The 12580-nt window shown below is 39.9% G+C and overlaps 1 protein-coding gene across 1 annotated transcript; it reads right to left on the bottom strand.

The window, feature by feature from the left end:
- Nucleotides 1-7281: 7281 nt before the first annotated feature.
- Nucleotides 7282-9642, bottom strand: foxg1a (forkhead box G1a). The gene has a single exon (XM_084743092.1). It carries the CDS (start codon nt 9493-9495, stop codon nt 8152-8154), a length of 1344 nt encoding a protein of 447 aa, XP_084599218.1. The 5' UTR covers nt 9496-9642; the 3' UTR covers nt 7282-8151.
- Nucleotides 9643-12580: the final 2938 nt, after the last annotated feature.

Raw genomic sequence — 12580 nt, 5'->3', positions numbered from 1 at the left:
TCAACTTGTGTTGTTGAGGGCTGATAACAATATTTTTAAGACAATGTAACAAAAAACATTCAGTAATCTTTCATATTTGTGAATTAGTGCTGTAATATTCAAATATGTTCCAATTAACGGGTTTTTCTTCTTGTAAAACTGGAGCATCGCTGAGCACTAAAAGTCTCCCAGTTTGGACCAGTTTGGGTTGCTGTTGTATGATACCAATGATATTTTGAAGACAAAATAATCTGTGTGTTTTTGTGTTTTCCAAAACAGTGCCAAAATATGTAAAGATTTTCAAATTAAAAGTCTTTCCTTTTAAGAGTCTGTAAAACCCTGGTTTGGACCAAACTGTGTTGTTAAGATCTGATACTGATATTTTAAGATAATACAACATTCAGTTATTTGGCATATTTTCAAATATGGTGTCAGAAAATGCAGAGATTTTCAAAATAAAAGAGTCTGTGAAACTGGATTTAGCACGTTGCAAGAGAAGGTCTCTGGTTTGGACCATGTTGGGTTTTTTATGACAATACAACCAAAACAACACTGAGTGATCTTTTCATTTTTCTGATTTTGTGCCAAAATTTTCCAGACTTTTCGAATTAAAACATTTTTTTCTTTTAAGAGTGAATTTAGAGCATCACTGCTAAATCCCAGTTCAGATTGTGAAGCATGATTTATAATACAGTACATTCAGTGATCTTTCTTTTTTTTTTCTAATTTGGTGCCAAAACAGGGTTTTTCTTTATTATTATTGTTGGTTATTATTAGTTATTGTCTGTGAAAGTGGATTTAGAGCATCACTGGACACTCTAGACTGGTTTTTAAATATTCCAATTAGTGTCACAAGAGTCAAAGTTTTCTGGGATTTCTTCTTTTAATAAAGGGCTGATTTGTGTTGTTGAGGCCTCGTAACATTTTATTTTAATTGTTTTCTGCACGTTAAAATGTAAAATCCTCTAAACTACTAAAACTGTTTCAGACTGATATGAGTCTTTAAGTCTAAAAAGTTTTCAGGCTTTCTTTGTCTGAGTCTCTGAAACTGGATTTAAAGCATCATAAACTTCAATCCACTAAACAATCAACAATTTGCCACATTTTTTCAATTTCATGCCAAAAAATTCTACGTTTTCAGAGTTTTCTTCCTGTAAAGCATCAGGTGACACTAAGTGACTCAACTCAATCCAAGTTTTGAAATTTTTAAGACGATACAGCAATAAACATTCAGCGATCTTTCATATTCTCCAATGTGGTGCAGAAATATTCAAAGATTTTCAAAATAAAAGGGTTTGACTTCGTCTTGAGTCTCTGAACTGGATTTAGAGCATCACTGATTACTGATGGTCTCCATCAAAACCCTGGCTGGGATCGATTTAAGTTTTAAAGCTTGTTACCAAGATTTTTTTAAGCTTGATATAAATCTTTTAAAACAACAAAAGCCTTCATTCGTCCTTTACATTTTCCACGTTGGTGCCAAAATATCAAATATTTCATATTTTCTTTCAGACTTTAATGTCTAAAAAGTCTAAATGCTGGTTTGGTCTTTTAATGCTGATGTATTTTTATACAGCAGCTGGTGTCGTCAGACTGCCTTCAATTTTTTGCAGTTTGGCTGAAAATGATCCTGATTATTCAGAGTTTTATTCCACTCAGAGTTTGTGAAACAGGACTTGGAGTATCATGGGGCTCTGATGGGACTCATTTAGGTTTTTAAAGACCAGAACAAACATCTTTTAAAAAGAAACGATCAGTCACATCTCTTTAATTTGGTGCTAAAATTTCATTTCATTGTTTTCTGTGAATCAGAATTAGCAGGAAATCTCCTCTGATTCTGATATCAGTATTTCAAAGATCACAAATAACATCCAGTTACTTTTTTAATTGTTCAGTTTGGGACCAAAACATTTAAACATTCAGTGGTTTCTGCTCATCAGGGAGGAAAATCATCGCAACATTTAATTTCTCATTGTCTTCTTCTTTATCTTCTCAGTATTTGTTTATCTTTTACATTTTCTATTTTGGTGCAAAAATCTAATATTTTGTCTCAGACTACGCAGCTTGTCAGCAGGTAAAATCCCCTAAAAGTCTCAAAAAAATAAAAAATAAAAAGAAGGTTTGGACTGATATGAATGTTTGACAACCCTGGAGAGGACAGATGTTGTCCAGATGTGCATAAGTGTAGATTTAAGGGAGGTGTAGAGTTCAAGTCAGGTCCTCCTCAATATTTAGAATCAATATTTGTGTTGGTCCTCCCAAATAAAAACATGAAAGTAGCAGAGGAGTTTTATTTTGAAGAACTTCTAACCTGATATCCTAACTGCATTACACTCATTTACGTTTTAAAATGTCACCTGCTGCATGAATTTTGTGTTTTCTTTCACATAAATAAAGACATTTCCACCATAAACTGATGCAGAAAAGACTCAGACTCGTGCATCTAAAAAGAAAACAGAAAAATCACAAGAACGCAGGAAATGAAGTGAGTCTTGCTTAATATTTGTCCCCTACGATGTTGAAATGAAGCGTTCTGCAGATGTGGTCTTTAGAGAGCAGTCCTGACATCATGTCTGTGAAATCTTTCAATGTGGTGCCAAAAAATTCAAATTATTCAGAGTTTTCCACTGAAGCAGCATTTCAAGCATCACTGAACACTGGAATCAGCGTTTGGATGTTTGTTCACTGTTTTCTTTAGATTTTCCGCTTGAATGTGAAGAAACAAACATCTGCAGCCACAATTCCACCTTAAAAATCTGTCTGAACCCTCAGATCTGCAGCCAGAAATATTCACAACATGTTCAACCCAAAATGCAAAACACTTTTTTCTGAACCAGAATCCCGGAGCATCATGGGAAAGTGAGCCTCACAAACAAAGAGAGACACAAATCTCAGATCAGATCAGTCAGACGTCAAACACACAAGCAGAGAAACACTGAACGTGAACTGCTTTTTTGTTTTTCAGCTTCAGTGTCATTCTGAATTTCTGAACCTCCAAACGGATGCAAAAACACGATTCTTTCTTTCTTTCTTCTTCTTCTCTTCGCGTAAAAACAGACACAGAATCTGAAAACAGAAACGGAGGAAAATCCGGAACCATCTGCGCTTCAGAGCCGCTGTGCTGCTGACTCACAGAGACAAATAAAAATATCACCATCACATTATTGTTATCTTATTATTATAACCCAGAGTCTGGACTCTGACTGCTGAACCAACACAAACATACACTAAAATAAAAGTGGCCTTTTGCTTCCTGTTGAGGCTGCAGGTTTGAACTTTGACCTCCAGCAGCAGAAGCCTGCAGATTTTTTAGAATATTCAAGTATATTTCCCTTTTAAAGGAAAGTGAAAAACATATCAGGATATTTGATGATGATTTTAGCTGAATCAAATGAATTAATTTGTCTTAATTTGTATTAACATGGACGTTCAATAAATTTGATGCTTTATATTAAGTCATCAGAGTTTGTTTCGTGCAGGAAACAACGAATTTATATCAGAAAATGTGCGTTTGTTTGCAGCAGGATGCAGGTTTTGACCTTTGACCTGCTGACAGACAACCAGCAGTGTAGAAATACAGTCAGGCGTCGTGTTGCAGCTTCCAGAAACTGTTCCGTCCGTCATTCACAACTAAAACATCCAGCTGGAGTTATTTACTCCGAAATAAAGATTACACACAAATTAGCCAAAACAAAAAGACTTTAACATAAATAAACAAATAATCGTCTGAAATGAGACAAAGGTCAGTCTGTTTCTGTTTCCGTCATTTTAACGCGGTCACGGACAGAACATGTGCACCTGTACGAGGATTAATCAACACAAAACAACCACAAACGAGCTCCTGCAGCAACAAACACACAATAAAGACAGAAAATAGTCGTTTGGAAGCAAAGCGCAACATTTCCTGACAAAATATAGAAACAAAATCATCCCCAGGAGAACAGAAGAGGAAGAAGAACGTGCTGTTGTTACTGAAGCTACAAGAAAATGTGACTGTATTTATCCAGAAAAATGCAGAAGACCGTCGAGTGAGGAAGAGGAGGTCAGTCTGCACTTTTTTAATAATTGTGTTTTTAGGTTTTTCTTGTGCGCAACACAAACCAAAAAATGTCTGATGGCAACAAGAGGAGAAGAAGGATGATTAAAAAACAGCTTTAATGTGTCTGCAAACACAAACCAGCAGCTTCTGGAAACTCAAACAGGTGAAAAAGTCTCCGAATATTCCGGATTTTTTAGGGATTTTGTGCAAACACAAAAGAGAAGCTCGGAGGACGCGCAGAGAGGCAGTGAAGTGCAGCGGCTCGGTTTACAGCTTTTCACTGCCACAACTCACCAAAACCTGCAGGAAAAAAACACACAGCCAGAAAACCTGCAGCAGCCCGCAGACCAAGAAAAAGAAAGAAAAAACAACCAGCTGCAACAACAAACACCGAAAACTGATAAAGTCTCTGCAGATAACAAACTACACAAAGAGGAGAGCTGCGCAGAAAGCAGCAGCTCACATTCAGCCGGAAAACGTGACGAAAATTCTGCAGGTTTCATTTAATTCCCGAAAAACACTCAAATCAGGATTTCAGCAGCTTTTACACAACATAAAATCTCATTTACACATTTTATAAATATGACGAACTGCAGAAAACACGAGCGAGAGCAAAAAGAACCAAAAATGCGTCTTTTAATCTGAAAAATAGCAAATCTGCAAGTACAAGGAGGAAAATTCCGCTGATTTCATCACAGTTTAGATCTGATCTGTAAAACAAATCAAAGGGCAATGAGGCAGAAAAAAAATATTCAAATGCATCGAAAGAAGGCATGAAAATATGACGAGCTGAAGCAAAAATAACACCAGGAAAGAAGCCAGTCTGATATTTGTTAAAGAAATCTCTAAAATCTGCAAGTTTAATTTATTCATATTTTACTGGTTGAAACACAGTTTAGTTTCACGATGTAAAATCAAACCAAATAAAGTGAAACAAGGCAGAAACCAACCAGCTGCACCACAAAACATTCAGATGCGGATCTGAAGAAAACCAAAAACACACCAGAGCAAAAAAGAGCCGAGAGTCAAAACTCTCAAACTGAGCCTGAAAGAAAGAAAAGGTGAAACATCTGCAGCTAAAAGTCAAGCAGACAAACCAACCTGACCAAAAAAAGAAACATCCACATGCAGAAACACTGCAGCATCTCAAGTCCCATTTACGAGTCTGAGGTAAATTTAAGGTAAAAACACACCGGAGAGAAAAAAGAAAAAAAAGAAACACTGAGGGGGGGGAAAGGCAAAGTTTTAAGGAATAAATTTAAAATTCAGCTGTAAAAACAAAACCACACAAGCGGCATTAAAATATTTAAATGCGGCAGCAACTGAAGAGAAATGAACACACAAAAATGAGAAGAACACAGTGGAGCTGCAGCAGACTGACAGCACTGAGCCAAAACACACCAACGCTCCAAACCAGCAACAAAATCTGACTTTTGCCTCAAAAAATACACAAAAATCTGCAAGACTGTGGAAGAAAATTCAGCTTTTTTTCATGTGTAAATAATGAGCCAAACAACACACACGAGCCTGATACACACTGCAAACATGACGAGCCGGAGCTCAAAACAAAACCCCCCAAAACACACCACATGACAAGGAGGACCGCGCTGAGATTCAGTCTCCGAATTTTCTGCAAAGAAAATAAGGAAAATCTGCAAGTTTGCGTTTAAATTTCAGCTGTTTGAGGTTTGAGGTGTAAAATCAAACTAGTCGAGGCAGAAGTGCACCACAAAACATGTAAACCCGGATCACAGCAGCGTTTGAATGAGCACATTTCAGGATATTCTGGGTGATTTCTGCACAAAAACACGCAGTGAGTTTGCGCTCAGTGGGAGCCGCAGGCCGCAGCCTGCAGCGCAGCTCAGATTTCACTGTTCAAAAGCAGAAAATATCTCACAGTCAGTCAGTCAGGCTTCAGCAGCCTGAACGCGACCTCTGGTTGCATCATTTGACACAGTTTTTCCACCCAGACGCGCGTAAATCTTTTTTATGCGTAAAGGCTTTACGCACACGCGCGCTGCTGCTGTGTAATTTTCACTGTGTGCGTAAACAACAACAACAAGCAAAACTCCCAAACACACGAACAAAAAACAAAAACAAAAAACCTCACAGCTTTGCTGACGTTTAGTTTTTGGAATTAAAATAATCTCTTGTGGATTTGATCAGATGTTTGCACCACAGTGCAGAACCGCATTAAGAAACCCCAAATTTAAGATAAAATCCATAAAAACAAGGTTTTTCCTCTGAAATTTAAAAGTAATTTTTAAAAATATTTCACTACATTTAATTTAGTTGCTTTCAGGTACCTGGTGATAAAAACAGTGACAACACGGACGGCAGGAGGAGTAAAAAAGACAAAAGGATTTGCGTTTGTTATGAATGTAACCTATTCTTTTATTTTTATTTTTTTATGATTAAAACATTTTTTTCTCTTTTTTTAACTTCTGTAAGCGACAAACACGGGAATAAGAATAAGACCACAATAGTATCACAACCATGAAAAATTGTTTTTAGAGACGACAATTAAAGGACAATCATTCCAAGTAGTATTAGAGATAATGAGGCATTTTTTTTTTCTTCTTCTGTCAAACAAACGGGTTTTTACATTGTTCGAAAACCCCAAATTCAAATTACAAATAGACATTTTTTCTCTCTCTTTTACTAATTATAAAAAAATAAAATAAAAAATAAAAGGAGAAGAAAAGGCGTGAACGTCCATTTTTATCGGCGATCACGTTTACAGTCAAAGAAGCACATCACAGGCTGCCACCGCGGAAAATATCCATCAACAAACGAGATATTTACGCAAAAAAGGAAAAAAGAAAATCAGCCTTTTAATTCAAAGATGGGAGTTTCATTTACGCTGTTTCCATCGCAATTAACGAGGCGGATTAAGGCAAAAACGCCAACAAACATTCGTTGAAAAAGAATCGGCGTCACCAAACTCCATTCAAATTTCTGCTAATTTAAGAAAACAACAAAAATGTGCAATAAAAATCTCGTTGTTAAATGGACATTTTCTGCTGTGAAGGAGGCATCATTCACCCCTTTATTCATCCGCTCACTCATTCATTCATTCACTCCGTAATTCCTACTACATTAGGCCTCTGTCAGCTGAACTCTAAATGTCCTAAAAACCGATTCTTTGGTCTATAAAAAAGTACATTAACAGTTTTTTAAACTGGGAAATGAATGAATGGAGAGAAAAAAAAACAGCCTCAGCAGGACTTTGACGGCGGGAGCCAGAGTCGCTTTTTAAAAAAAAAAAAAGGAAAAACACATTTCCACTGTATAGAAAATAAAAATAAAAAATAAAAAATTAGTGTTTAATTTTTTTAATTTTTTTTCTGTAAAATAAAATCATTCTCCGCCGCTTCTTTTCTAACCCGCATGAGACCTGATAATACTGCAAACATGCGGGCAAAACCAACCGGCTATTAGACATATTATTATTATTATTACCTTTTTTTAAAATCTCAAAAATTAGACAAAACTATTTTAAATACACATTCTATAAAAAAGTAATGCCTCCTCCAACAACAACAACAAGAACAACAGAAAAATAATAATCAGCCTACAGCTCTCATCATCATCATCATCATTCTCTCTGTTTTTTTAGCTCAGGTCACATCATTGCACGTCGCTGACTGACAGTAACTATACAGAGACAAAGCCCGGACACTTATAGTAACAGACATTATGTACACAGAAATTAAAAAACTGCAGAAGAAGATGGAGCAGAAAGAAGAAAGAAGAAGGGGAAGGGGAAGGGGAAGAAGAAGAAGAAGAAAGAAGAAGAGATAGTAATAATAATAATAATAATAATAATAATAATAATAATAATAATAATAATAATAATATTAAAAAATACCTGGAAACTTCAGGGCTGCTTTCTGTTTCTCTGCTGCTCTTTTTTGTTTTGCAGTTTTAGTCTCTCCTCTTTTTTCTATAGTAGGTAGTTTATAATAATTTTGTATTTTTTTTACAGTGTAAATGTTCAGTGTAAAATGTTCAACTTACAGTTCCAGAGTCATTTTAAGATTTTCACTCCTTCAGGGGGGGAAATGATGGAAGGATGGAGGGATGGATGGATGGAGGGGTGAGGCAGGGGGTGAGGGGTTCTGGGGGGGATGTTAGTGTATAAGCGGGTTGGAGGTCGAGCCCTGGTTTTGATGCGTGAAATAGTCAGACAAACCCCCGGACAGTCCCGAGGAGAAGGCGGGCAGAGAGCCGGACAGCGCCGGCCTAAGAGAGTCACAGGGCAGCGAGGAGGAGGACGGAGCCTGCGGGGAGTTGGAGGCCGAAGCCCGGGCGGCCTGCAGGGAGCCTCCGCCGCCGCTGCCGCCGCTCTGCGTGCTCATGGACGGGTGCGGGACGTGCGGGAAAAAGTAGCTAGTCTGCCCGGCCAGCAGGTTGACCGAGCACGGGTTGAGGGAGTACGTGGCCCCGGAGCAAGGCACGGAGAGGCCGCAGGGCACCGCGGAGGCCGCCAGGGCCGCGGCCGTCAGGTGGTGCGTCGCGTAGGGGAGATCCCCGCCGACCAGCCGGTCCATGCTGAGCCCGTTGGACGACGGGAACGACGAGTGGTTGTTGCCCATGTTCTGGGTCAGCATGGTGCTGTAAGACATGGGGTGACCCGGGTAGCCCGAGGAGGTGCCGTTGTAGCCCAGGGCGCCGCTGGCCCGTGGGTGATGCAGAGAGAGGAAGGGGGACATTGGCCAGTACAGGGAGCCGGCCCGGTCCATGAAGGTCAGCCCGGAGGTCAGCCGGGCACCCCGCTTGAAGGCCAGCTTGGCCCGGGAGGTGGTGGAGCGCCGCCGGAGCTTCCCGGTGGTTCCCCCGATGAAAACATCATCGCTACTGGGGTCCAGCATCCAGTAGTTGCCCTTCCCGGGGTCGTCGTAGTGGCGCGGCACCTTGACAAAGCACTTGTTCAGACTCAGGTTGTGCCGGATGGAGTTCTGCCAGCCCTGCTTGTTCTCCCGGTAGTACGGGAAGTTCTTCATAATGAACTCGTAGATCCCGTTGAGGGTGAGCCGCTTCTCGGGGCTCTGCCGGATGGCCATCATGATGAGCGCGTTGTAGCTGAACGGAGGCTTCTCGTACTTGCCGCTCTTCTTGTCTCCGTCCTTCCCCGCGGAACCGCCGTCCCCGTCTTTCTCCTTCTTCTCCTCCTGCTGCTGCTTCTCCTTCTCCTCCGCGCAGCTCTCCTGGCCGGAGGAGTCACTTTTAGACTCCGCTTTGGCGTCCTGCTGCGCGGCCGCGAGAGGAGCTTTCTGTTCGGCTTCGTCCGCGCCGCCGGGTCGGTGTTGGTGCTGTTGGTGATGGTTCTGGGTCTGGTGGTGGTGGTTCTGGTGGTGATGCTGGTTCTGGTGGTTGTTGTTGTCGCTCTGCACGGCCTCCGGCACCAAACTGTTTATACTGAACGACGATTTCGGAATCATTTTCACCTCTTTGCGCTCTCCCATATCCAACATCACCGGGCACTGAGGGTGGAAACACAGCTGGGTCTCAATCTGTCCGGTCTGAGCCTGCGAACCAGGACGGGAAGGAAGGAAGGGGGGAACGAGAGGAAGAAAGAAAGTATAGCCCAACAAACTATTTCATGTTCGGTTTGGGGAGAAAAAAGGAAACACACACACACAACACACATGTACACACACATCGATAGGAGACAGATAGCTGCAATTAATTAGGGAGCCGCAGCCACTAAAGCAAGTAAAAAACATTGGTTGGACCTTTCCAGTCCTCAGCCAACCAGGGGAACATTAGTATTAAATATTAAGGCGTCCTCTGCGCTCTCAGCCAATCATGACGCACAGGGAAACACACACATCCACCAATGCCGTGCACGCTGCAAAAAATACCAAACCTGGGCAGTCTTTTCAGGTCTTTTTAAGGGTTTAAAAAATTGATTTCATCACAATTAAAATGAAAATCTGACCGATTAAATCAGATTTTGACTTTCTCAAAAGCGAATCGGTTTTGAGCAACTTTTGTCGATTTTTAAGCATTTTTAATGTGTAGCCAGTACATCAAGCTCACATTTAGCCTCATTTTAAGCCACAAACACTTTACTTAGAAATCGTATTGTATTTTATTAGAAAAAGTGGATTTTTAGAAGATAATTCTACATTTTTCCGGATCGTTTTTCAACAAAAAGTCAGACTTTCAGCGCGTAAAACACGCCCAAAACGATTCACCAGCTTGGACACTTTTTGCAGCGCAGAAAACACACTCACCCCTATCAACACTCCTTCCCCTCACTCACCCCTCCCCTCCTCGCTCATTCTCTCCCCCACCTAAACTAAAGCCGTCGCTGGAAAACACACACCGTGCATGCGTGCACCCAAATCCCCGCCGCTCCTCATATTTACACTCAAATATTTTCCCCTTCGGCGTCTCAGAAACTGTTTACATGCAGCCTCGGAGGGAAAATAAACAGAGGAGAGGGGATCCGGAGGGCACGCGGACACGGTCAGGACACGCGGAGGTGATTTGTGTGTCACATCGCAGCAGACAGCACAGAGAGGCTGCTACGGGCTGTTTCTCCAAAGCCGATTTTCCGTGCGTAAAATGCGCGTAAAGTGTGCGCCGCGAGGCGTAAACACGGTGTCATGTCAGCTTGCTGCTTCCAGGAAGGTTTGTAGTTTAGTTTCATGCCGAAGGCTCCGCGCTGGAGGAGAATCTGACAGCAACAAGAACACAAAGTCAACACACTCAGTGAGTCCGAATAAAAGGCTGAAACACAGAGGCCGCCGGAGGAGAAGCGCCTACATTTTTAAAAGTCAAATTTAACTCCAAAACTTGTTTTCATCTATTTTTAATTATTACAGATATTTAGGAAAACATCACATATTATTTATAATCTTTAAAGGGTCATTCCAACATATTTAGTTCACTTTTTCTTTTGGTAAAAACATAGTGACGCCTTCAAGCATGTTTTTTTTTTTATAACTGTGGTAATTATACTGCTGGTACTACCGCAAGTACCACTATTAGTACTAGTATCACCACCACCTCCTCATTTACTGCTGCTACAATGATGAACACTGACAGTTTGACATTGAGGTCAATAAAACCTGAACAATCGGTACATTTTTCTTGCGTAAAACGCAACTTGAATGCGCATTTTGTGTCCAGAAAATTAATTAATTTTGAGAAATATTTCTATTTGTAGTCATGCTTTTATTTTGATGGGGCACTTTGACCTGATATTTGTTTTTCAGTTTTCAAACTGGTTGGTTGTTGTTTGCTGTTTGTTTGGGCACATATACTGAGAATCACTGGGGATTTATTAACCTGATGGGAGTTTATATTCAATTATACAATCATAGAATAAAAATTAACATTTGGCGTTTTATTTTAAAAGCTGATTCCAGGATATTTTTGGACAAAATATAAATTTACATCATTTTACTGGTTCTTGGCAGTGAAACTAAATTATCTTTAGAAGTTTACAGAAAATAAAAAATATATATTTAACTGAATAGTATGAATTATGAATAAACTTAAATAACTAAAGACACCCACAGACTGAATGGTTCAATTAAAGATCTCAGTATTAATCAAATCTTTGTTTCAGTCCTGATTCTTCCATTAATACCACCAGAGCTGCTGCTGCTGCTGCTGCTGCTGCCAGTACCATGTTAGTACTACATCTACTGCTTATACCACTGACACTAGACCTTTATTATCGCAGTTACAGTGTGTTCAGCGATGCTATTATTAGTATTAATTGATAACACTGCTGCTACTAACACTGTGTTAGTAGCAGCAGTAGTGTTATGTTTACCACGTGACCACGGGGACTGTAAACACGTGACCACAAATAATAAACACATCAGAAAAACATCAGATATTATTTTTAGCCTCTAAAGGATGAATCAGGATTTATTTCATCATACATGTAGTGATATTTGTTACTACTATAACACTGATGGTACTATTACTGCCAACACGACGACAGCAGTAAAATCTGCAGTAGTTTAACAAAATATCTGCTCCTTTTAGTTTGAAAACATCTTTAAAATTCACACTTTTAGAATACTTTTATTATCACCATCAGTACTGTTGATTAACATTGCTGATATTACATAAGTTGCCTTGTTTCTACCACTTTCATGTGACCACAAATAGTGGAAAATAAAATGTCCCCACCGCACCAAACTCTGTTCATTTTCTTCTGAATTTAACGAGAAAACAAACGCTCTGAATAGCAGTGCGGAGGAGAGACAGAGGTGAGCTCTCTAGTCTCTGTCAGGTGAAACTTTAAATCCAACCACACCAAACTCCCTGCGTTTTGTTCTGAATTTTACAGCAGATTTAAGAGGTCAGGCTTAGGAGAAACAGTTTGATTTTCTTGCGTCTCCAACCTCCAACCAAACCAAACTCTGTTCATGTTTCCCATGAATTTTAGACCACGTTTAAGTGACTACAAATACTGAACATAAAACTGCCACACGTTGTCTGTGAACTCAACCGTCAGTCAGTTTAATCTGAGACACGTGAAGCCAAACTTGTCAGTCTGTGAATCCTCAGCAGTTAATTTAACACTTTTTA

The sequence above is a fragment of the Lutjanus erythropterus genome, chromosome 18 (assembly GCF_056507025.1).
Source record: "Lutjanus erythropterus isolate fLutEry1 chromosome 18, fLutEry1.hap2, whole genome shotgun sequence".
Classification (NCBI taxonomy): Eukaryota; Metazoa; Chordata; class Actinopteri; order Lutjaniformes; family Lutjanidae; genus Lutjanus; species Lutjanus erythropterus.
Note: the sequence above shows the minus strand (reverse complement) of the source record. Positions and strands in the feature narration are given on the sequence as shown.

Bases quoted from the DNA above. Each gene is read 5' to 3' on its own strand.
- foxg1a (XM_084743092.1), bottom strand. From the start codon at position 9,495: ATGTTGGATATGGGAGAGCGCAAAGAGGTGAAAATGATTCCGAAATCG.